Source organism: Scophthalmus maximus, chromosome 17, assembly GCF_022379125.1.
Source record: "Scophthalmus maximus strain ysfricsl-2021 chromosome 17, ASM2237912v1, whole genome shotgun sequence".
Lineage (NCBI taxonomy): Eukaryota > Metazoa > Chordata > Actinopteri > Pleuronectiformes > Scophthalmidae > Scophthalmus > Scophthalmus maximus.
Window position 1 is genome coordinate 7,449,472 of NC_061531.1, and position 24,211 is coordinate 7,473,682.

At 42.7% G+C, this 24,211-nt stretch overlaps 2 protein-coding genes across 2 annotated transcripts in view; both read right to left on the minus strand.

Annotated features, from left to right (window-relative positions):
- myo15aa (myosin XVAa) overlaps nt 1–18,369 on the minus strand; it is a 28,456-nt gene extending 10,087 nt beyond the window's left edge. Inside the window, exons 1-37 of the mRNA XM_047327992.1 lie at nt 18,264–18,369; nt 17,940–18,003; nt 17,682–17,791; nt 17,204–17,278; nt 14,755–14,845; nt 14,087–14,190; nt 13,926–13,989; nt 13,717–13,830; nt 13,428–13,589; nt 13,161–13,274; nt 12,909–12,967; nt 12,559–12,682; nt 12,263–12,358; nt 11,812–11,943; nt 11,587–11,712; nt 11,079–11,156; nt 10,836–10,993; nt 10,638–10,683; nt 10,403–10,527; nt 10,127–10,244; nt 9,834–10,009; nt 9,216–9,300; nt 9,054–9,107; nt 8,784–8,865; nt 8,450–8,580; nt 7,932–8,027; nt 7,297–7,532; nt 6,913–7,103; nt 6,432–6,504; nt 5,965–6,156; nt 5,661–5,776; nt 5,354–5,448; nt 3,568–3,703; nt 1,285–1,349; nt 936–1,073; nt 739–799; nt 12–159 (exon numbers count right to left, since the gene is read on the minus strand). Of these exons, the coding sequence (XP_047183948.1) occupies nt 12–159; nt 739–799; nt 936–1,073; nt 1,285–1,349; nt 3,568–3,703; nt 5,354–5,448; nt 5,661–5,776; nt 5,965–6,156; nt 6,432–6,504; nt 6,913–7,103; nt 7,297–7,532; nt 7,932–8,027; nt 8,450–8,580; nt 8,784–8,865; nt 9,054–9,107; nt 9,216–9,300; nt 9,834–10,009; nt 10,127–10,244; nt 10,403–10,527; nt 10,638–10,683; nt 10,836–10,993; nt 11,079–11,156; nt 11,587–11,712; nt 11,812–11,943; nt 12,263–12,358; nt 12,559–12,682; nt 12,909–12,967; nt 13,161–13,274; nt 13,428–13,589; nt 13,717–13,830; nt 13,926–13,989; nt 14,087–14,190; nt 14,755–14,845; nt 17,204–17,278; nt 17,682–17,791; nt 17,940–18,003; nt 18,264–18,346 (4,118 nt within the window). The 5' untranslated portion in view covers nt 18,347–18,369. The remainder of the gene's footprint in view (nt 1–11; nt 160–738; nt 800–935; nt 1,074–1,284; nt 1,350–3,567; nt 3,704–5,353; nt 5,449–5,660; nt 5,777–5,964; nt 6,157–6,431; nt 6,505–6,912; nt 7,104–7,296; nt 7,533–7,931; nt 8,028–8,449; nt 8,581–8,783; nt 8,866–9,053; nt 9,108–9,215; nt 9,301–9,833; nt 10,010–10,126; nt 10,245–10,402; nt 10,528–10,637; nt 10,684–10,835; nt 10,994–11,078; nt 11,157–11,586; nt 11,713–11,811; nt 11,944–12,262; nt 12,359–12,558; nt 12,683–12,908; nt 12,968–13,160; nt 13,275–13,427; nt 13,590–13,716; nt 13,831–13,925; nt 13,990–14,086; nt 14,191–14,754; nt 14,846–17,203; nt 17,279–17,681; nt 17,792–17,939; nt 18,004–18,263) is intronic.
- A 304-nt stretch (nt 18,370–18,673) lies between these two features.
- On the minus strand, nt 18,674–21,690 carry LOC124849450 (mediator of DNA damage checkpoint protein 1-like). The gene is made up of 2 exons (XM_047328177.1): nt 18,772–21,690; nt 18,674–18,688 (listed from the first exon to the last, which is right to left on the minus strand). The coding sequence occupies exons 1-2, from the start codon at nt 21,688–21,690 to the stop codon at nt 18,674–18,676; spliced, it is 2,934 nt and encodes a 977-aa protein (XP_047184133.1).
- Nucleotides 21,691–24,211: the final 2,521 nt, after the last annotated feature.

Below are 24,211 nucleotides of genomic sequence, written 5' to 3' on the forward strand. Positions count from 1 at the left end.
GCGTGCGTTACCTTTGTGTGGCAGATCCAGTAGAAGTTGTTGTGCCAGCAGGCTGGTGCTGTTTGATGATGTCTTTGATGTTGTGGCTGGGCTCCATGCGCTCAGTGTTATTCACACTGAATGGGACCACCTCCTCAGGAGGGGGGCCACGTGTTGGACCTGGAATATATCAGATCAAATGCAGCTGTGTAACAATTTAGTTAAACAGCCGGTAGATGTAATGACAGTTCTTTCTACAGAGTTTCAATAATTAAATAAAGGGTTGCTTTCATTTTCAGGGAAAAATGTAAGTGTCAAACTACAGCTAAGAATAGGACTGGCTCTATGTCAAAGCTCTCAGTACTAGCATTTCAATAAAAGCAAACACCCTCAACTGACCTTTTATGTTTTTATGTTTTTATTAGACAGTGAAAATACGAGATGTCAGGAGAAGGAGGAAAAGAGAAAAAGGGCCGCCAGTCGGACTCAACCAGGGATTTTGTGGCAAATGGTTGCCCCTTAAAGTCATATTTTTGAACCTCCCCTATATCCTGTTTCAAATTTTCAAATGGATGCTGTGGTCTTTCCAACCTCAGATCACTCCATCACAATGCATCAGTACTTTTCTTTCCACTCGTTTTTTAGGAATTTGAGTACGTTTTAAATTCAGAGAACCAAGCGGAAAAAGCACAGATCACTGTAACCATGGCATTTACACCACAACAGAACCTCCACTATTCATTTTTGTGTTAAACGTACTTGTTTTGCGATGAACAACAGCAGGGCCAGGCGTGTACATGGACTCTCCACTCTCTTTGTTCTGCAGAAAAACATGGAGTAAATTTTATTTTTGCCATATTTCTGATTTGCTTACATGCTGGCAGGTATTCCCATATGAGTGTGTGTGTGTGTGTATTCATACATGGCCACACTAAAGTGGATGTGTGTTTACTCACAGGACTGGGTGTGTAGGAGCGTTGTTGCGAGTGTGTGTGATGTTGTGAGGGCGGTGACTGGGGGGCCGGGGCAACTGGGGGAAAGGAGGACAACATCTGCTGCTGGATCGCAATCGCCTGCATGGTCATCTGCTGGGCCTGTGAGGACGAACACACAATATATAACATATATTTGAAAAAAAGTCTAAGAAGACTGTACCATCATGTTAAGAATATACAGTAACATGATGCTACACTGTGTACCATCAAGTCATTGTATATTCTTAATATGAACATTAACATGAAAATTCACATGATGGCTGTATAGAGTCGACGTTAGGGTTGTTGGGGAAAAGGTTATGTGACTAACCAGAATGATAGCTTGCTGGTTGATAATGGCCTGCTGCTGTTGAGTCAGTACTGCCTGCTCCGATCCTATACAAGACAAATACATAAACATGAAGAAGATTATTTTGTGGCAGAAAAACAGAAGATGCATACACAGTCCACTGCAAAAGACCAGGTGAAGTCCTCCACTTCAAAGAAAGCACACAGAAGACGCTTGCAACCTGTGATAAAGATATCAAAACATCTGGTATTGCTTTTTTCGTCCAATTTATTGCAACTTCCGCATGCCCACACGCCTCAGGCCAAACATGCTGGGAATACTAACGCACACCCTTTCATTGTACCTGGCAGACCTGCCATACCAGGCAGGCCTGGGACTAGAGATGTGGCTGGGAGCGAGGGCATCTCTGATAGACTGGGGATCCCAGTGACATGGGACACTACATCAGCATTTCTGTCAGCAGGTGGAGTGGCAGCGGGTGCACGAGTGGGTGCTACACGTGTAGAAGGAGTGGTACTAGGATAAGTCAGCTGATGATAGTGGTGTTGGGGACGGTTGTATTGGTGGTATTGTTGCTGATGCAGTTGATGTTGCTGCTGCTGTTGTTGCTGCTGCTGCTGCTGCTGCTGCTGGTGTTGTTCGTGGTGATGGTGGTGGGAGGGGATTGGCATGGCAGGGATGGGTGGCATCATTCCTCCTGCTACTGGAAGCACTGGCACAGCTTGAGGAGCAGCGGGCAGGGAACAGGGTGACAGTTAGGAACTGTGTCAATTCCAGGACACTTTTAATTGACTTAATGGTCATCCTGGGCTGGCAAGACCTGACAAGTCAATCAACATTTCACAATAACACTTTTGGCATTATATCCAAGATGGATACTTCAACAATTTAATAATTAGAAATCATTACTAACGCCAGCTTGTACAGAAAATGTTGTCATACGGTACCTTTTATGTGAACATACTGAATGTCCACCCAAATATCAGTTTGCTTCATTATAATACCAACTGAGATTAGGTCTGAACTGGTGTATTCACCAATGGCCTTGTAGCAGACTTTTTTTTTATAGACATTTCATTTTAAATAACATGATGGATGTTTCAACATGATTGCAAAAGTCAAACTGTGGCTGGTTGTTTTAAAATATATGATCAACAAAATCATATTAAAGGTTTACCTGTCAAGAAAAAAATATTATTTTGACATTTGTTGTTTCCATTGTGTGTGTACCCTTGAGGTCAATCAAAGTGTTGAGTACATATCCTTCCACATAAAACATTTGCAAGCAGCTGATACATGCAGGTCTGAAAGGTGCATGGGCCAAGTCCATAGAAAATGAGGAGCCACTCTTAAGAACACTGCTCAATAGCACTACTACTGGTCAGAAATATGACAGGGTACCTTAAAATATCAGCACCAATGGCTGACATTTGGTAGTTTGCTGTGGAAAACAATGCTGTTGATACAGGGCTAAATATATGTGAGATGCAAAGATATAGCGTGCAGCCTCCAGGTAACTCTGGGTTCATAAGTGCTTCATGCTCATTCCTTTTGTCCTTATTTATTTCTGTCTCTGTCAGCACTGTTGTGGCTCTCTTTAGCCCACATTGTCCGGAGTAAGAAATGATTAGACACCTGAACATTCAGAAGCTTGAAGGCTAGTACATATCTACCAAAATCGTAGTGAAGAACAGACAGAAAGGGGTAAGAGAAGCCAGAGGTCCGCTGGTTCGAAAAGAGGTGTTCAAATTTATGGGAGATGTTTTGAAAGAGGTCAATTTGCGATTTCTAAAGAGACCTTTTTACAGCCACTGGGAGACACAGACACAATTGAAAGGAACAGAGGCCTATAGACGGAAGCGAAGGAGTCTGCGGTTACAGTGAATGGCTTCCTATGCATTATTGATGAAGTCAGATTGCTCATTACAGCCTCTAAGCGACAGATTAAGGTTAGTGAGCTGAGTCCATTTTACCCTTCACCTTAAACATTCTGGAAATAATGACGGAAATAAACATAATATTCTAATGATCTGTATTACACGATGAGCGTTTTTATTTCTGTATTTTTAATCATTCATTATGAAGGTTTAAAAACAGAGTAGTCCCAAACAATTGGAAGAAGGACGTAGTTCCAGAACTGCCAGTGGAGAGGAAAAAGAGTTAGGGGTAAACAGTGCAAACAGTGTAATGGGTAATAACAACATGCTGCTGAAGACAGTAAAAAAGAATGGAAATTAGATGGCAAAAGTGCAAATCCTGAGAAAAACTTACGCCAGGCATATTTAACAGAAACACACAAATTACCTCCAGGATGTACTCCTCGTGGATAAGGCCGACTAGGGCCCGTACGACTCTCCCCCTCTCCCCTTCCTCCTCCTGCGATGCCTATACCTCCTCCTCCCTTCATCCTTGCTGACAAACTTCCAGTCTTTTCCATGTCCTGGTAGGCAGAGAGAATCAGGTGACAGAAATTCAGCAGCGGGAGAAGGAAGAATGTAGATGGTGAAAAAGGAGTTTTAGAGACATGAAGAGTTCGACACAAACGTTGTGTATTAGAGAGAGACGGAGGGAGACAACATGAATAAGAGAGGGGGAGTGTGTTGTACTGGTTGATTCAGACCCTCTCTGCGTGAGTCACGAGATCTGTAAGAACTGAATACACTCCGGGAAGTACCGTATACACTGGACGAAAAGCTCCTACTGTACCAACACACAATGGGAATAAAAAAATACACAAAAAAATCAGAAAATAAATCAATAAATGAATAAGCAATATAGCAAACCCTACTGCCGCAACAGCAACATAACAACAAAAATAGCTACTTTCCTGGGAATTTACTGAAGTGATTTTTCATATCAAGCAGTAGCAGCTCTGTCTTCTCAAACTATAATATACCACCAACATTATTTGATTGACAGCTGACAGATATTTATGTTGTTTTAATATAAAATAGTCTTTGAGAACTTCTGGTTAAACTTACCTGCACCGAATCTCTCTTCTCCAACTTTATTCCCTATGATAGGAGTTTTTCTTTTTCTTGTAGACGTGACCGTCATCAACACAGAGCTGTGTACAGTATGTGCTCTGCCTGCTGTTATAGTCAAATACGGTAGGTCGCTCGGTAACCTAATCATCCCTCCTGTCTGCTCCATTCATACACTAACAGTAGCAGTGGATCACATGCTCCATCCATCCATCCATCAACCCCACTTCCATCCACACTTATTTGATGTCAAATCAGGTGGAGGGGCAGCATGACGTGATAGTTTTAGTTTTTTTTAAGACTAACAATAATTACCTTTACACATAAATATGTTGTTTTTTTATTAATTAACTGATTAGTCTATGAAATGTTGGAAAAATGTGAGAAAAAAAACTGCAGCTAGAACCAAAGCTGATGTTTTCAAATAGCTTTTTTCTGAACATCAAACCAATACCTAATGATATTTAATTTACAGCAATAAAATATGATAACAAAGAGGAAAAAAAGGCAGCTTGTCACATCTAAGAAGCTGGAACCAGTAAATGTCTGCAAAATGTACGCTGTAAAACATCATACAGCTGTTTAGGTGAATCAACATTTGTATAACTAGCTTCGTCTTCTGACCTAAAATGGGTTTAATGCATGTACTGCTGAGAGTTCAGTTCAAACATTAGCTTAGTAGCAGACTTCCCAGAAAAATACACATTGTCTGAGGTTTGAAACACTCCGGGGACACTTCTTTAGATGGTGGAAACTCTCTGTGTCTCTAACAGCTGGAGCCACAGCTGTTTTTGTGTTTATGTATGCTATTTGTGAGCAATCTTTAACTTAATAAGTTTATTGAACTGGTTTTCTCAAGTTCAATGTCGTTAACTCAGTTGGTTTTACATTTTTATTAGTCACGACTCAACTTTGAAGTTTTGTTCCATCTATTTTAAGATATCACAGGATCCTACATATTTAAACTGAACCACTTTGCCATATTTCACAGTGTAGCCAGGTCATTAATTAATTAAGTCATTTAAGCACTAAAGTATTTCCAAAGCAGAAGGGAAAGCATGGAGAGGAAGGTTTTTCTTATTGTACATCAGTGTGTGAGTACTCACTACGCTGCTGTCTGACAGAACAGGGTCAAACAGACTGTCCAGGTAGCGGTCCATTCCTCTCTGAGTCTGACTGTCACTGAACGCATCGGACTCAACTGGACACAGAGCAGAGAGGCTTCAAACATTTAGTTAGCACTTTACAATTGTTATTTACTGGTTTTATAAGGACAATTTCTGTTTTTATCCTTTTTAGCAGTAAAGTAAAAGTAAACTAAATAAATACAACAGTCACTTTCCTCTTCTGTGCACATTCGTATGAATACATGCCTAGAGCAGTAACGTTTTTAGTGTATCAGGGTGTGTGTACCATGGCTGTAGTAACCGTCAGAGTCAGGCAGACTGTAAGCTGGTTTGCTGCTGCTGCTCAGAGGAAAGGATGGAGCGAGCTCCTCATCTGAGTCAAAGCCACTGCCGACCAAAGCACTAAGACGAGACAAGATGAGATTCAGAGGTTAATTCATTTCTGTGGTGTCATGGCAGATCTACATTTCAAATATTTCTACATTCATTTGTCTGTGTGTGTGTGTGTGTGTGTGTGTGTGTGTGTGTGTGCGTGTTTGTGTGCATGTGCGTGTGTGTGTGTGTGTGTGTGTGTTTCATATGTTACTGACAGGCTGGAGTTAGCTCTGACTCTAGCCGGGTCCTCAGTGCTGATGACAAAGTAACTCTTCTGCTTGGGTAAGTCAGGCGGAAGCTCCAGGTCTGCAATCAGGTCCATCACGTAGTCGTGACCTGCTAACTCCACCCACTGGCCGTGCTCCTTCATTAGAATTGAACTCCCCCTCCACCAGTCAGCCAAGCCCCTGTAGGACCACACAGTTCAAATACCTGCCTGTACCTGTCAATGCTGCACACACAGCAGGTTGTACTTTATTACAGCATCATATGTTTGGACATTTTGCAGAAGAATCATAACCACAAGCAGGACGAATAAAGAAATATAGTATGGTCCGGGAGATTAATTCATAATGAGTGCATAAACAAATGTAGGCTATAGCAGTCCACAAACAATGAGCTAAAAGACAAATGAACATCCCTAAAAAAAACATTGGATAGAATAAGTGTATAATATTAGCACTTGTGACGCAGGATGTCTCCTGCTAAATCCTCTCCGCTCGTCCAGGAATGGATCGGACACAGGAAAGATCCTCCTGCAGAGAAAGGAATGAATAAGGAAACCAAACAACATCCAGAGCATTATATTCCTATTCTGGTTTTGAAATCACACAGACAATAAATTGCACAGTTCAAAGGCGGAGAGCCTGAGGGCACCTGACCCTGACTGGCAATGAATTATCAATGATCAGTGGGTGTAATTGACCCCACTAAGGAAAGGGTGATGTCAGCAGTCCAATGCAGAGGTGTGTGCTCATATATACTGTAGGTGAAAAAGACTTTCAATCATCCTTTAGGATTACTTTCATAAATTAAGAGATATGTTTACAGCTAGTAGTTGTTAATTTTGTGAATTTGTGTGCAGTTTGTTCGCAGCGTCCTGGAATTGTACTCGTAGCGATTGCAAGGCAGACTAATGTTAAAATAGTAAAGATGCAGCTCACCATCAAAACAGTGCACATGCAAGACCATGTTAGCCTTTTTCCTATTGGCTGTCCACTCCAGCAGCGAGAGCGGATAGGTCCTTGCGGTCTCGTGGGTGGAGCCTGAGCCTAATTGGGTCTTCTGATTGGCTTGGATCAGTCTGTGCTGCAGCAGCGCCTGGTAACCAGCAGGGGCGTGGTCTGATACAAACCTGGAGAGGAAAGGATAAATGTGGTTATTTAACACTTAAAGTTACGAAATGGATCTTCAAAACTGTGGCCAGTACCAAGGAGGTTCCCAGAAACCTACAATGTATTTTAACATATTTTCGCCTTCACATAAAAAGATTTTTTGATCACTTATTTTTGTACACATGAATATAAGATTTTTTTTCTTCTTTTTACTTCAGTAGATATTTGTCCATCTTGGCCGACGGTGCGAAGCTGCAGACACATGCCGACAGCAGCAGCCAGCCTCTCTCAGCGTTGTCAGAGTTTACGTTCCTCCACACCTGGTTGACAACCTGAGACAGGATCTCATCCCGTAACCCTGGAGACGTCAGGCCCCTCTGGATGATGTAATTCCCAAACATGTTTTCCTGAGCCCCATTCAGGTGAGGGTCCCCCATGAATCGCAACACCTGAAGAAAACAAATTGCAGGCATGCACGATAACAATATGATTAGATATGTGATACCTTGCTCACCCAGGGACATTTCAATTGTTGTGCTGTACTTCTGACTTGATCTATAGTGTGTTTGAATTTCTGCCTTGCTGTGAGCAAAACTGACGATCTCGTAGGGCAAACAATGACAAGAGAGAAATGCTGTGAACATACTTCTGGCACTTTTCCGGTGTCCTGTTTGCCCAATGTCTTCCTTCTCTTTTGAAGAGTTTTATAGAACAAAAAAAGACACACAACCAGGAGACAGTCCATGGTGTATAGTAATAGCGTGTGAATCTGTATCATAGTAAAGTATATTCGTTCCAGATCCATTGGTAAATTAAGTTTCAAAGAAGAAGAAAAGAAGGAAGCCTACCATTACAAAGATCTCCAGGGCCTCCCATCTGAGGTCCTCTTCTACACGGGTCAGGGGTGATTCCAGAGGGGCCATCAACATCCCAAATTTTGGTTCCTACAAAAAAAAACTCTAAATTTTTATTTGGGACCTAAAAATATTACTCCAATAATAGAGGATTTCCAAATAAACCCAAATCAATGCAATTCCTTTTTATGAGTATAGCGCCAAATCGTATACATTATCTCAAGGCACTTTACATAGTGAGGTAGAGACCTTTCAATATTACAGAAAAAAAAATAACAATTGTATAGTAAAATAGTGGTGTCTTCCCTCACTTCCATAACATTTAGAGGGCTTTGGTGTTCTTTCTTCTTTGACATTGCTGTTTCTGATACATTCTGTCACTTGATCAATTCCCTCTCTGTTAGGACAAAAATCATTTGCCTCGTTGTTGTGACTCTCCTGTAGTGGACGTGTTGCTGAAAGGGCAGCTTTAAGGAGAACACAGTATTACTGTTTTTGTAAGTACATCTCACCCTGAAGTAGATCTGTACAAAGCGGTAGAACGGGTAGTTGTTAATGTCCAGAGGCAGAGTGAGTTGAGCCTCCTCCTGGATATGAGGAGCTTGAAGCAGAGCCAAACAGTCCGAGTGCAGCTCCCTCCTGACTAGTGTGAACAGGTCCATCAGCACACATACTACAGCGTAGACTCTTTACATTTCATCAAACAATTATTCAATTACATAACATAGTCTGATGTTATTTTGATTCTGTGGATTTGTCATTGTGGAGAGCACAATGTGTTCATACTATTACTCGTATGCATGTATCTACACCTCATGATGAACACAAATGAGGACATCTACTCACCTCCTGCTGTCTGCAGTAAAGCACCCAGCTCTGCAGGGATCACCAAGTGTGTGACGTTCACCACCTCCCTCTTGGTCAGCTCCTGGAAGAGTTACTGTTTTGAGTTTATCTGCAAAGTGACCACGGATTCAGAGAGACTCTCAAATGATCTGTGGCTCTTCTCTGTGGAAAAAAAACCCTCCAGGCTTGTAAGAGAAGAACAGACGACTTGACATGAATACGTTTCTTAGTTAAGTCCTGTTTAAATCCTGTCCAGATTGTCAATCGTACCATCTGCCTCCTCCTCCTCTCCTCCTCAGCTTTCCTCTGGGCTTCAAACTTCATCTGCAGTCAGATCACAAAAATTACAAACTGATTATCAACTGGAGCAATTCTAAGTGTGCAATATATTCCAATCCATTTACAGTTGTTTTAAAATCACCGTACATGTACCTTGATGTATTGCTTGCGGTTGACATACATGTGGACGAGTGAGCGGAATCGGACCAGACTCTCTCTCATTTTCACATAGTTCCTCCTGAATGAGACATGAGACCATGAAATCTTATATCAAACTAGTACCTTGATTCCAGATTAGTGTTGATCCCATTTCCTAAGAAGTGCTTTGTGACAGAAGTCACAAACACCGTGTCATTGTCTTTATTGGTCAGAATTCGGTTCTGTACTTTACATTAAAAAAGTTTCCAGTTAATATAATTACGTCAAATTGTTTCCACATCACTATATGATCTTGGAGGCTAAATTTGTAATTGATTTACTTCTTCACCGTTGAAATCCCAACATCCAACCTGAGTAAGCACAGAGATGCCGTCAACCGCAAATGAGCCGTGACTGAAATGAATATCATGTTTGTTCCTTTAACATCTAATATGATTGAAATGTTGTTTTAATTTAATTGCTTAATATTCCCTCTTTTCAAATGACATACTTTAAAGCTTTTTGTTATTCTTTAAAAAAAAGACTTGTTTAGATAATGGCCTCTCCATTAAATCAACTAATTATGTATCTTTCTTACTATCCACACATTCAGCTGAAAGGAGCAGTATGCACCTTGTGAGGAACCCTCGGGACCGTGCCTGCAGCCGGATGATCTTGTTGCGGAAGGCAACGAAGCGCTTCCTAACAAAGAACATGCGGATGTATCGCTGCAGGGTGAGAGCGGCGAGTTGACGGGAGCGCTCCCGTTTACACTCCAACAACTGGTAGATGTCCTCCTTTAGAAACATCTGGCAGTACAGTACAAAGAGAAGTTACAGAGAAAGGCGACAGTTCTCACTCAACACCACGACACCACCAGAGGTCATATTGTTGGTCAGCATGAACAAACTGGAGGAGAATCTCACCTTTGTGACTCCGACATGGTAGGCTCCCGGTCTGAGGGGACACAGCTTACTGAGCATTATCACACAGTTGTCTCCAATTGCAACTGGAAGCTCTCGAATCCCAACCAGAGACTTATACCTGGGGAAGACATACGTTCATTTGCATGTATACAAAAGCGTCCTAGGAGTTAGTGTATTTTGCAGACTGGTGTGTATTAAACCTTCATGAGAGTACTACTGGGTGAAGCCAAAGAGGAGCTGCAAAGTGCCTTGTGATTAACACTGATGGTACGTTACCTGAACAGGAAAACGTAAAATGGCATTCTGACAGGATATCCCTCTCTGCGGATCCGAATGGTTTCCAGGACGCCAGAGTGTCGCAGCTGGCTGCTCACCAGGTCATCTTCAAACACACCTGGTTGCTGGACAGAAATATAAATATATATATATACACATACATACTTATACATGGCCAAGTTTGAACTCATGCATTTAAATGATCAATGAAAAATATAAAATGTAAACAATCTACCTTCATATTATTTGGCTTAACGCAGCGCACAAAGAAAGGATTGCACCTGAAATGGAAGAATAAACCAGATGAGCAATAATGTCAATAACCAGCTAATTTTCTTTTTAATGTGACTAATGAGCGGTGGAAATTATTAAATGGTGGGGATTGTGCTATTTTGTATATTTTTCTAACTCTCTCCTCGTCTCTCATTGTCACCTCTCCATCTTCTCCACCAGCTCTAGCAGGGACTGTTGGAACTTGTTGCTGACGGTGGGCGCTTGGTATTTCCTGGTGACTGTGCTGCTTTTTCTCATGTGACCTCCTCTCTGTTGACCCATTACCTCTGCATGAACCAGGAAAAGGTTTGACACCATCTGGACACACAAATACAACACAAACCCATTAGGTTCACAGGAATTATGCATAAGAATAACCGTGGCTTTTTTCCTCTCCTCTCACCTTGTTCTTGCTATTGATGAACAGATCCAGGACATCCTGTCGGACCTGGTCGTAGTTCTTGTCGAGGAACTTGTAAACCTGCATTGTTGACATCAAAAATTACTGAAAGATCTGTCAGTGGTCAGTGGAGGAGCCCCCTTCTTCAAGCAAGTTTTATGTTGCGTCTTGTATAATAGTATTCATATTCTCTCTCCTGGTGTATTTTTAGCCATATGGTAGGTGGCGTTTATCTACTGATGGCACTGTCTTTTTCTCTAGTGCGACCATTGTGTTATATTTTAAATTGTGCCCATGTGTTTACATCATACTATTTAAGAATAATCTTTGATAAATTACGTTTTCTTAAATGGAAAATTTTAAGTGTTGGCAAAATAAATAAACAACATCAGGTAAGAATTACATTAGTTTGCACATATTTGGCCAGAAACCAAAGGTACTACAATTCCTCCAGAGGGGGTCATGAATGTTTGTACGACATTACAAAATTAATCTCCTGTGAGATGTTTACCTGGTAGGTGACCCGGCCTGCAAAATGCTTGATGGTGAACTCTGGTAGTGGCATCTTTGGCCTCAGATACAGGGGGTTGTCGCTGTGGTGATAGTGACACTTTTGGAGGAAAGTGTGGTCCGTGGCCTGGTAACAAATCAGCAGAGTCTAAGTGACATGTACAATCATTTACAACATTTACAATGTGTCTGCAACAGATTTGTAAATGTGGCTCCCCTCCCTCACCTGCGGGAAACAGCTCTGGTCATCCAGAATCCTCAGTATCCCATGAGGCTTAGTGGCGATGAGGTCGATGCAGGGCTGGTTGTCACTAAATGGGATGTCCTGCCATGGGATCTGTTCCCGGCTGTACTCCTCCTGCAGAGGCATCACACACAAGATGCAATGTCATATACAATGTACCACTCCATTGTCTAAATAAAGACTTTGTGTGTCTTATTACTATTTATGTCAACCAATGTGTCAAATAATTTACTAAATGTTTCATCATCATTGTGTATTCTGTGTGAACATGTATTAGCAATGTGAAAGGTGTGTGTGTGTGAGCTTGGGATTGTGTATTCTGTGTGAACATGTATTAGCAATGTGAAAGGTGTGTGTGTGTGTGTGTGTGTGTGTGTGTGTGTGCGTGTGTGTGAGTAAGCGAGGGTCCCCACAGGTGTGAACGAGGACTCACCTGTTCCTCCCTGAACACGATCCTGTTGAAGAAGAACTGCAGGTACTCGTTTGCATAATTAATGCAAAGCTGCTCAAAGCTGTTGAAGGCCAGATCCTGTTGTACCACACACATAGGCATGTACACAGATAAACACACACACAAACACACACACACACACACACCTGGTGATTCCTTATGTCTCATCTACAAATCTAAAGAGCGATTATACAGGAGTCTCTCTACTGTGTAACACTAGAAAGTGACAGGCAGGTGATACGCTTCTCTGTCTGTGCCCAGGACAAAAAACCCCTTACCTCAAATCCGTAAATGTCCAGGATGGAGATGGAGAGGGTGTGTTGGCGAGGGTACACCTGAGCGTTGATCCTCTCTGTTAACCAATGAAAGAGCAGCGAGTACAGGATCTTGGCAACAGCATCTCTGGAGACACAGATTTGTGTGTGAAAAACAGACAGAGCTTGGGATAGCACTGGGAGCTTCACATCGATTTACTACAATTAAAATATATAATGGGAATAAAAGATCTAATTCAGTGGTATTTCCCTTTCAGAATGGTACTACATTTGAAATACAACTGAGGGACAAATAATACTTTTTGCAGTCAGTGCATGAATTGGGTGTGTATGGTGCAGGTACTGTCTATCACCTGGCATCAACAGCACTTTCAACAGTCAGTGGAGTGTAGATCTTGTCCCTCATTGTCTCCTGTGGACCAGACGAGACCAGAGGATTTAACAAGTCATCAGTCATTAACGCAAAGTATTTTATATAAGGGGCCAAAGGGTGAAAAATGTCAACATCATGATTTATAGTCTAAATTTGCTTATTTTGATGATGGTGCCTGTACAGATACCGAAATATCAATATACATGCACATAAAACACAGTTTAATACTGACTGTGACTTTGTAGGTGATGGATTTCTGTAGTCCCTCTGGAGAAATCTGCAGCAGCTCTGCCACCACTCTGATCTCCTGAGCGCTCACCACTGACGCCACCTCCTGGCCATCAGCCTACAGTGCAAAAACTACATTTATCACTTATCGAATCAAGTCTTGTATAATGTCATTATTGTCCTGGTCATGTTTATTTCTGAAAAAAGGAGTTAGAATGGTAATACTGCATACTGTGCATAACAAGAGGAAAGATCATGAATTGAATATCACCTCATATTTCTGAAAGTAGACATTGCCCAAGTGCAGTACGGAAGCAAGAACTCTGAAGATGGTCGACTGGTCGTCAGAGGTAAAGTGGAGGATCTCCATGGCGGCGTGCAGACGCAGGAAGTCTTCGGCATCATTTTTCCCCGTTATTCCACAATCCCCTCCCTGTGTGGATTTAAATGTGTGAAGATTTCAATGGGATGTGCATCTGATCCTAAGTAGCCCTATCTCCACGTGACTTTCCTAAATATTAACACCCTGAGGCAGATTTCTGCTCCACTGTGTGTTCTACCTGGTTCAGGTAATAGTAGGTCTCAGCCTCTTGGAGATAGAAAGCCTGCTTCTGCTGCGAGGGAAGACCTGCCAGCATCTCGTAGAAGATGTGATAGTTTCTCTCATCTTTGGCCTGAGGTGAAAGCACAATTTTACCTCAATGCTTTAAAATACAGAAAAAGCATAACACATGAAGTTTCCTCTTGTGTAGGTGTCTGCATGTGTCACCTGGAAGACAATACGGGACTTTTCCAGCAGATACTGAGAGGTTATGGCACCACTGATCACACCACTGGGGAGAGAAAGAGAAAGAACACAAAGAAAACAACAGCAGGTTCAGATTTGATTTTGACCGAAGAAGAGATGGAGTAATTCTATTTTATACTCACTCCTCCAGAAACACCTCTACGTATTTCCCGAAGCGGCTGGAATTATCGTTCCGCACAGTTTTGGCATTTCCAAAAGATTCCAACAGAGGAGCTGCTTCAAGTATCTACAGGGTATTCAATCATACAGTATATTAACAACCGTTATCAGGAGGGAGACAAATATGTTGATCAAGTGTAAAGTGACTGCAGCCTTTTTTCAAACTCAATTGTTAAAAGCAGAATGGTCCACAGCATAAATGTTCATCAAAAACATTTATTTTTGTGTCAAACATAAAAAATATTGAAGACTGAAACATCAAATAATATGGCTCGTGGTCAGTCAGATTGAGATGATTGTAAGATTTTGTTAGTCCAAAAAAGTCACAAGGCAAACACAACATCTCTAATGAATATTGAATATGAATACACCACAGCAAAACACAGCAACCTGCTATTTGCATGGCCATAACTGAAGATGAGTTGTGAGATATAAAGTACGAGTCATGCAGGGAATCCCACTACCTCAATCTGCACCAAGGGAAAGCAATCAGAAAAACAAACACATTTAAAAAAAAGAAAGAAACCTATAGGTACTAGTTGTGTGTGTGCGTCTGTGTGTCCAACTCTGCTTGCAGCATTTTTGTACATTCCAGGAGTGTGTGTGTGTTTGTGTGTGTGAGTGTGTGTACCTGTTGCGTAAGATTGCATTTTTGATGTATTGCTGCTAGGTAGCGAAGGACTAGTTTTGTGGCCTCGGTTTTCCCCGAACCACTCTCCCCACTGAAACACATTGACACACACTCATTGTAGACAACACCAAACAATATTATTCAGTTATTCATGCAGTATATAAAGAAGTTGGTCACAGCTTTTTTCTTTGCATATCTCCAGTGATATAGAAACACTTGAAACATTGATGTTTTTCAGCCTATATTGGTTTGGTAAAATTTGATGTAAACAGCCAAATGAGGGCATTTCATGACATATATACCTGATACATACACTAAGGATAACATAGTGATAACAGAGCCAGGAGCATGAAATAAACTATTTTTAACTGTAAAATTGCACTCAACAGTCACTCTATTATGCAATCTTATGTAATCCAATACAACTATTCAGCCATAATGGCTAGTTTTATGAAGCTCAAAATTTTCAACTCCTTTGAAATAGGCATAGAAGTGTTAAAAATAATGTCTCAAATTGCATGGAAGAGCAGATGAACATAATATATTATTATTATGTATTATAAAATGCCATTTCATAGTAATGTAATCATGATGTCATTTACACCATATGATAACGAATGATTGGTTAATCTAAATAAGATATGGACATCATGAAGACATAATTCTTACCAATTCCTGCATATTGGGCTACAAAAGTGTGATAATCCGTTTGCAATTAGGTGGAAAATCAGATACCAGATTTATAGTGAATTACATAAGGCCAAACTTCCACTTATGCATTTAACCACCTGAAACGGTCTAACGCACACACACACACACACACACACACACACACACACACACACACACACGTCATGTGCTGCCAACAACTTAACACTAAGTACCACCATTGTGTAACCTTGGCCAAAGGGGGCAGAGGTGTGTGTGTTTGTGTGTGTGTGTGAGAGAGAGAGAGAGAGACACTGGCACCTTGACCACAGTCCAGCATAAGGTTACAACTTATGGGCTGGTTAGCTAAAAACCCAGCCATTACTGGTCATTATACACCAGACCTCAGTTACGCCATAACACGCAATCAGTGACACACACACACACACACACAAACACGCAAACACAGGTTCTGCACACATCCCCTTGAACACACACATACACGTCTGAAACATAATCTGCTCCTGGACCAGACCTGGCTGGGCTTTCCTTACAGGTGTCTCCTTCCGAATACGGCTAGAGTGATCCAGGTGTGTGCTAGAGTGTGTACGTGTAGATTTTTTGTGTATTATGTATGGTTTTTTGTGGTCCTTTCGAAAAGCACAGTGTGTGGTTGTACTACACGTGTGTACAGTCCATATTTTTACATCTGAGTTTGATGTTAATGTACATAGCGTCTCTAAATGTAAGTCTGTGTGTATTTGTTCCCTCAGCAGATCAGTTTTGACATGGAGTGAGGCGCCTGTGACAGACAGGGTGCGAGAGGAATGAGGAATGGCTCTGTCTTAAGTTTGCAGGCCAGTAGAACCACAGACAGACACTCATAAATTTACAAACACCAATCCAACTCAAGATGGAAACCTGACTGTCCAAGAAGCTCAATGGACATTTTTTCGACACCAAGGTTGAATCACTATAAAACATTGGAAGTTTGCTAATGTTATATGACAAAAAATATCTTGAGGTTGCACAATGCAAAAATTTGCATGAATAAAAAAGCATTTGATCATGCATTGCATGAATCAGGTACTAATATAACACTGAAGATAAGAGAAAATTAACCTCTTTCTTCCTGTGTACTTAAAATGAGAGTAAAATGAGAACAACAATCAACACTTGATATGACAGCCCCCATCATGTATTCTGACGAATGAATCATGAATAAATAATTACTAGGTTCCCAGTTTAACAGTAAAGATTAGGCATGTTTGATCCATCGATATGTTATGCCTGACAGGAGCAGTCCTTAAAAAATATAGTTCCAAGTTTTTCAGATAATACAGAGAAGAGGAGAAAAACATGACATGAACGCCAGGAGTGTGGCTGTAGCTGTCTGAAAGCAGCTTGTACATTGCCTTCAGAAGACATCTTTTCTTTATATTTCGCAAATTTCACTTGTTTCCCAGAATGGTTCCATGTAGCCAATCATTATTTATAAAATTTCTTGTGTAAATTACTATTCTTTCCCTCTAAAGTACCAATTTATTTCTTCCTTTCTAGTCTTGTTTTCTTTCACTGTACCTGCCTTCATGTACCAGTAGGGACCAGTAAGCATTTACAGGTACTTAATTGAAACAACCAAGTTACAGTAAAGCGGTGCTGTATAATGACGTGTTATCTTGTGCTAAATTTGCATGAAATTTGGTGAACTTTGATATGTGATTTAGAGATATATGGAAGAGTGATTAAAAATGGCTGAGGAGAGAGGATTTGAATGAAGATAATAGGTTCGGCCTCTTACCTGATTATTAGGACCTGGTTGTGTTTGGCATCCATCATTTTAGAATAAGCAGCATTTGCTATGGCAAACAAATGCCTGAGGAAAAGAAACAATAAAAGAGTTTGCCACAAGCTATCAGACATTTATATGGATCAAAACACAACAAAGATCACAACAATGAACTCAAACTCTGTGTCAAAATATTTAAATATTCTTTCTTTTCTATACTCATATCTTTTTTCTTACTAACCTTCTTTTACGTCCCCATTTCCCATTTTAATTGATTTTTACCAGCATCATTCTCTCCTTAATTGATTCCTTTACTTACAACATATAGGCACTTCCTTTTATGCGTTGATTAGAATTGAGTCAATAAAAAGCTTCAAAATAGAGCATTTATCTATTCTGTTGCATTTTAAAATACAAGGGTAACGTCCTAGTTTTAGTTTTGAAGGTTTAAGTTTACTGTCCCCACAGTTTGAGAGCGAACATTACTTACGGAGGATTCTCTCCCAGAGCATGACCCTTGTACAGCAGCACCATGTCCGTCCCATAAATATTGTACATCTTATAGGGGTTCACAGATACCAGAATACTACCTATGTATGTCTGAATAACAAAAAAGAATAGATAAATTAAGTGATGGATTTCATACAAGAAAAATCACAATACAATTTAATAATTTAATTTAATATTTAATTTAAATTCTGATCTGAGTTTAGATACAGGAGTTTGATGAGTGTATTCAGATACTTACATAAATGAGCTCCCTCTCAAACCTCTTTCTCATATTCAGCAGAACAGTCCCTCCATGCATCTCCCTGGGCAGATGCATTAAAGCAGAGTTGATTCATTAAATGATGGACAATGGCAATGCAAAAATGCCACCAACCTGACTATTTTTGCTTATTTGAAATTTTGAAGCTTTAAAACAACTAACTGGTGTGCAACACACTGAGCAAATTGCAGTACCAGTTTCAGTCTCTATCATCTGATAATCAAATATGACTTCATGTTTTATTGTTGCACTTGTCATTTGAGGTCTGTGTCACACAAACTTGTGTGTTTTTTTTGGACTTACTCTAGCTGCGTCATATCTTCAACGCCATCTTCCTCTCTTCGCTCCCGTTGAGCCATGGTGGGCAGGCTTCTGATTGAATACATCTAAAACAGATACATTCAAACTCTGAAATGAAGACATAATACATGTGTGTAGGCCTCAACAAAATGTTTACATGTATAATATACATATTCCCTCACATGGAAGTGTTGACTGCGTTTTGTGTGTTTTTTACCATTATTATTCCAAAGCTGATGCTACCAGAGCCCCCATTTGCCTGCCCCTCACCAAAGAGTAGTATACATATTTTATTTTATATCTACCCTTATCATACACTCTACTCTTTCAAAAACCATTAACAAATCCCTAATTATTGACCCTAGTAAGTTACCAATACTCCCCACTAATGAAAATCTACACCTGTGCTGTTTTCACCCATATTGTGTCTGTAAGATTAATACTTAACAGGTTTACAGGAAAGTGCCCAACTTTGTGCCGATTTGTGGTGTAACTCATTAAAAACTTTTACCTTGTCAAACCAGTGCCCCTGTGGTTCCCCCTCCCTGCTGGGAATCCATTCCCCTGGTTCATGCCCCACATGTCCACGTTCCATCATGCTGTGGGGCTCCAGCAGCTCCCCGTCTCTATACATAGACCACTTATTGAGGTTCTGCACTGTTCCATGTGGTAGAACCCTTTCTGCACCCCACACATCTACATCTTGCTGCATTTCCAAGCCTTCAACTCCGGATCCCTGTGCCCAGTGCTGTTCAAGGCTGGATCCCTGGACCTGCGGTGATACTACAGCACATGAGGAAGGGAGGCGAAAAGAGGCCTGCCGGAGTTGAGGGTTCTGCAGGGCACCAGAGAGGTTAAGTGAGCGAGGTTCTGGAGTCCTAGGTGCACCAAGACGTGTCATGATATTACCATTGGGGAGACGGTACTTTGCCTCACGGAGGTTTGGGTTCTTTGACAAAGCATTAGACAGGTCCAGTGTTCGGGGTGCAGAAGCAGGCTGAGCATGGGTCATCAGAGTTCCATCTGGCAAACGGTAGGTGGCAGATCGAATGTTCTGGTTGCGAAGAGCATTAGAAACGTCAAGAGAGCGTGTCTCAGAGGTATCAGCAGAGCCAGGCTGCCTCAAAAGTGATGTGTTAGGGAGTCTGTAGGAGGCATCCCGGAGACTGGTGTTTAGCATGGCCCCAGAAAGGAGAAGACCAGAGGGGGCAGAAGAAGAAGCTTGAGGTTGGTTCTGTGAAAACAGGGATGATCCTTGTGGTAGCTGGAATTTTGACTTACGCAGGTTAGCATTCATCAGGGCACTAGACAGCCCAGGGGATGATACTGTGCTCTCAGCATTCTGTGTCTCCTCTCCTTGATGTGTCAGAATTGAACCATCTGGTAATCGATAGGAGGCCTTGCGAACATTAGAATTGAGAAGAGCAGAGGAGAGCATAGGAGAGGAAGGAGTGACATGCTCAGATGCTGGCTCATTTCTTGTAACCAAAGTTCCATCTGGCAGACGGTATGTGGCTTTACGCACACTAGAGTTCAAAAGTGCAGAGGAAAGCATAGGTGAGGAAGGGGAAAGTGCGGTAGTGGGCTCTGTCCTGGTTGCAAGAGTGCCATCAGGCAAACGATATGCTGCCTGTCGCACACTGGGATTGAGCAAGGCAGAGGACAGCATAGGGGAGGAGAGTGGTGATTGACCTGAGGAAGGTTCAACGTGTTCTGTTCTGTTGATCAATGAACCATCAGGGAGTCGATAGGTGGCCTGACGTAGGCTTGGGTTCTGAAGGGCACTAGAAAGCATCATAGGTGACAACCTCCCACCACCACTAACAATACCTCCACCATCATTGGTAACAGGAGGCTCAACAGGACCCCGAGGCATTGTCAAAGTTCCACCTGGAAATCTGAACATGGAGCCCTGGATTTGGGAGGTTCGGAGACCACCAGAAAAAAGTGGGGATGTACCTCTAATAGTCTCTTGTTGAGGTATAGTGGGAGGAGGAGCAGGTGAGGCAGAAGGCATGGGGGAGAGGTGTCGCTGAAGGGGTGAGGCGAAGGAGGCATTACGTAGCTGGGAGTTAAGTACAGCAGAAGACAGGTGTGGGGAGGATGGTAAAGAGGAAGTGAAAGGGGCTTCTGCCTCAGGGGGTGAAAAGACAGTTGTATAGAGGTTGGCATTGCGTTGTAGAGGAGATGAGTAGGAGGCACTGCGCAAGCGAGAGTTCTGCATTAAAGCATTGGATAAACCAAGAGTGGCATATGGCCTCTCATCTTGCTTCACCTGTACCTGACCTGATATCTCCCACTGCCTACCATGATAGGGCGATATGCTTCTCTGTAAAGGTGTTGTTTTGATGGCATTCTGAAGATTCTGGTTCTGGAACATGTGTCCTAGATAAGGTGACGAGGGTGATGCTTGAGGAAGGTTTTGAGGGTGGATTTCATGCTGTGTTTGTTGGGAGGTTGGTGTCTGTAAATGAGAAGAGTAAGCAGAGGGGGAATAAGGAATGGAGGAAGGAAGAGGAGCGGAATCAAAAGGAGAACCTACAAACTGATCAGTGGGTAAAGCATTGGTAAGCATTGAGGTTGGGCCTCGTTCCAGCATTGTGTAGTCATACTGGGCAATACTCTGCGATACTGGGAGAGTGGCAGGAGGAAAACTGGGCTGAGATACTGGAGCACGAAAAGATGTTTGCCCTAGACTGTGTGGACTCATTGCCCTGTGAGGGGCGGGAGGGTAAGATAGATGCTGCATTGGAGAGGTTGAATGGGAGGGCAGAGGAGATGGAGGCTGCAATGGTTGTGGAGATAGAGGTCTACTCTGCAGCCTGCGTACTGAAGGCTGGGGCGAAAGAGGGCCACTTTGTTTCAAAGACGGCTGTGGAGAGACAGGAGGCACTGGAGGAGGTGCTCTGAATGATTGCCTAGATTGAAGAGAGGGCTGGTTTCTGGGCATACGGACTAGTGGCTGCCCCCTACCCACAGGCCTGCGGAAGCCTCCTTGGGGAGTTCCAATACGTTGCGACTCCCTTAACCCTGTAGGCCGGGAGCCTGTCCTTGATAACACAGGAGTTCCAGCTATGCCCCCTATTTGTCCTGAAGGAGATGCTGGGCCACTATGGATCGATGACCTGAATGGGGCCACATGCTGAGTTACAGGGGGCCCGTGTCTGTTGCGTCTCTGTAAGTAGGGGTTAGCTGGGGAGGGTTTAACAGTTCCCATGGGCACGTGACTTTGACCCCCTGCGCCCCCTCTCAGCCTACGAGTAGAAGACCTAGTGTGGAGGTTGCGATTGGCGGTACGTGATGAGGAAGGAGAAGAGGGATGGTGGGGAGAGGTGGGGCGAAAGGTTTGAGGGGGAGAGTGAGATCTCTCGGGTAGAGGTGGACTCCGTCTTTGCGGGGATGGTAGGGAAGGAGAGGGAGAATGTCTCATCTTGGATATTTGTTTTCTACCTTTGAAGAAATTTGGTCTGGTAGATGGTAAGATAGCATCCGGAGGTGGTTTCTGTCTGAAAGAGAGTCTTTGGGAAGGTGGTGGGCTTGCTCTCTTTCTCAGGGATCCCTGGGGAGAAGCTAGAGGGCTAGAAAGTGGGGACTGAGGTCGAACAGTTGATGGAGCCCTGCGCAACCTAGTTCCCTCAATTCCTCTTGGCAGGGGCGGCTGAGCTCTAACAGACATCCCTGTCATTTGGTGTGTTGGAGAAGCAGGTGGGCTGGGTGGTCGTTGCCTGTCATGATAGGAAGTGGGCCTTTGACCTCCCATTGAGGCCCCATGAGTGAGTCCTTTCCTATGTAAACGAGGAGAGAGATGGGGGTCCGGCTTGATGCCTTTTTGGAAGGCCATGTGCTGTTTCTGTGAGAAGCGAGGTGAATGAGGTGCAATTGTCCTAATTGATCCTGGTCTCAGTGAGAGCTGTGGGGATGGAAGGGGACTCATTCTTCGCACCGGCCTAGGTGATGCTGCTGATAAATGCAATGGTGAACTCATCAGTGGAGTCATTGGTGGCTGTATTGGTGTGACTAATGGTGACATTTGCCCCATCTGCAATATGTATGGGTCTTGGGGGAGGGATGGTTGGTACAAATGAGAGGCCATTTGTGGTGGAATTGGAGATAGGTTAAAGTGACTGGGAGAAACCGAGAGAGGAGGGCGAGTAGACTGAGGGGGAGGGAAGTGCTCCTGTTGAAAGATCATAGCCGAGGGTGAGGGGGCTTGTCTGGGAGGAATGGTGATTGGTTGTTGGTTCATGACAGTGGAGTAATGGGGCTGTGTTGGAGGGGATATGGGGAAGGACCGCTCATATTGTATATCTGACATCATTTCCAGATTGTTGAGGGCAAGAGCTGGGGTGATAGGGAAAGATATTGGTGAAGAGGGATGAGAATAAAGAGGAGGAGGTGGCAGGGTTTCTACCTCTAATCTATCTTTTCCAAATAGCCTAACCTGGGGCCTGGGGACCCTGAACTGCGCTGCTGAAAATGGCTCGGCTAGAGGGTAAGACAGCTGCTCCTGTCCATAAAGCTGTCCTGACTCAGCTGGATCCAGCCCAGCATCCATATACAAAGGTTGCTGATAGGGGTTGTAAATAGCAGTAGGGTCTGTATATCCGAGGATTGGGTTATTATATAGGCCTGAAACGTCATAACCACCACTCATCCTGCCATATGGCTCAGACGTCCTATAGTTATAAACTATATCATGGTTAAAGTAATCTCCATAGAGCTCGGGGTCATATGGGTCATAGAAACTATCCATAGCATCACCATAGTATGGATCCATTGCATACAGCATTCCATCTTCACCACAGATATACTCTATCCCTTCATCGCCATAGTATTCTTCATACTCATCATCATAATAGCCATAGGGGTAATGGTAGTAATTCATGCCATCATCATAGTAGAACTCATCATCATAATAAAAGTTGCCCTCATCATCATAGTAACCATATTCATCTTCCCACTCGTCATCATCATAGTAATCAATTTCCTCTTCATAAGGGTCATATGAGTCATAGGTCATGGGTTGTCTGAGGAAACCTCTTTGTCTCCATCTGTCTTGGTAATCTTCCTCATATCCATACTCATCATCATCATACTCCAAGGCCTCATTGTAATAATGTGTCTGTCTTTCTTTACTGTCCCTGTTAGCAAATGACAGGTGCTTTCTCCCCCGTCCTCCTGCTCGTGCTCCCAGTTGACCTTGACCCTTACTAGTCAGAAACCTCCCTGTCAGCCAGTTTGTTACTGCAGCAATCCTTCCCACCATCCAACTTTTACTCTTAAACCCTAATCCTGCCTTCTTTTTCCCAAACATGCCTTTGAACTTCCCTCCCAACCCCTTTGCCTCTGCTGCCATTTTTCCTTTGCCTCCTAGGCTGGATAGATTTATTGTCTTTTTAGGAGGTGGGGTTTCTTTTACAGTATTATCATTTTTTTTATTAAATAAGCTGAAGCCAGACAGACCTGGCTTTTTGTCAGCAGAAGCTGATTTAGCCCCAAACCCAGCAAAAAGCTTGCTGGTGCCTAGAAGTGGTTTACCATCAGCAGGGGGCTTCTTTTTCTTTGAGAGTCGTAGGAAGAGGCGGGAGGTGCTTTTGAGGTTTCTTTTAGGTTTTGCCTTCTCTGGTTGCTGTCGTTTTGAGGGCAAGCTAAAGGGGGAGGATTTTCCTGTGAGGCCTGTGAGGGCTTTGGAGGCTCCTTTGAGGTGAGACCTGGCATCTGCTGCTTTCTGTGCTTTTGCTGCACCTACATTCTTTTTTTGGCCTTCTGCAGCAAAACTCATCATGGCTTTGGAGGCTCCTTTCATGTGGACATCACTCATCTTTTTCAAGTTTACTGCAGCCATCCCTTTCTTCATCTGTGCCTTCCCCTTCTCTTCACCCCTATCATCATCATCATCATCAGATGGAAGTGACTGTTTAGGAGGAGGCTTAAAACCCTTCACAGCAATG

Bases quoted from the DNA above. Each gene is read 5' to 3' on its own strand.
- LOC124849450 (XM_047328177.1), bottom strand. From the start codon at position 21,690: ATGAGACATTCTCCCTCTCCTTCCCTACCATCCCCGCAAAGACGGAGT.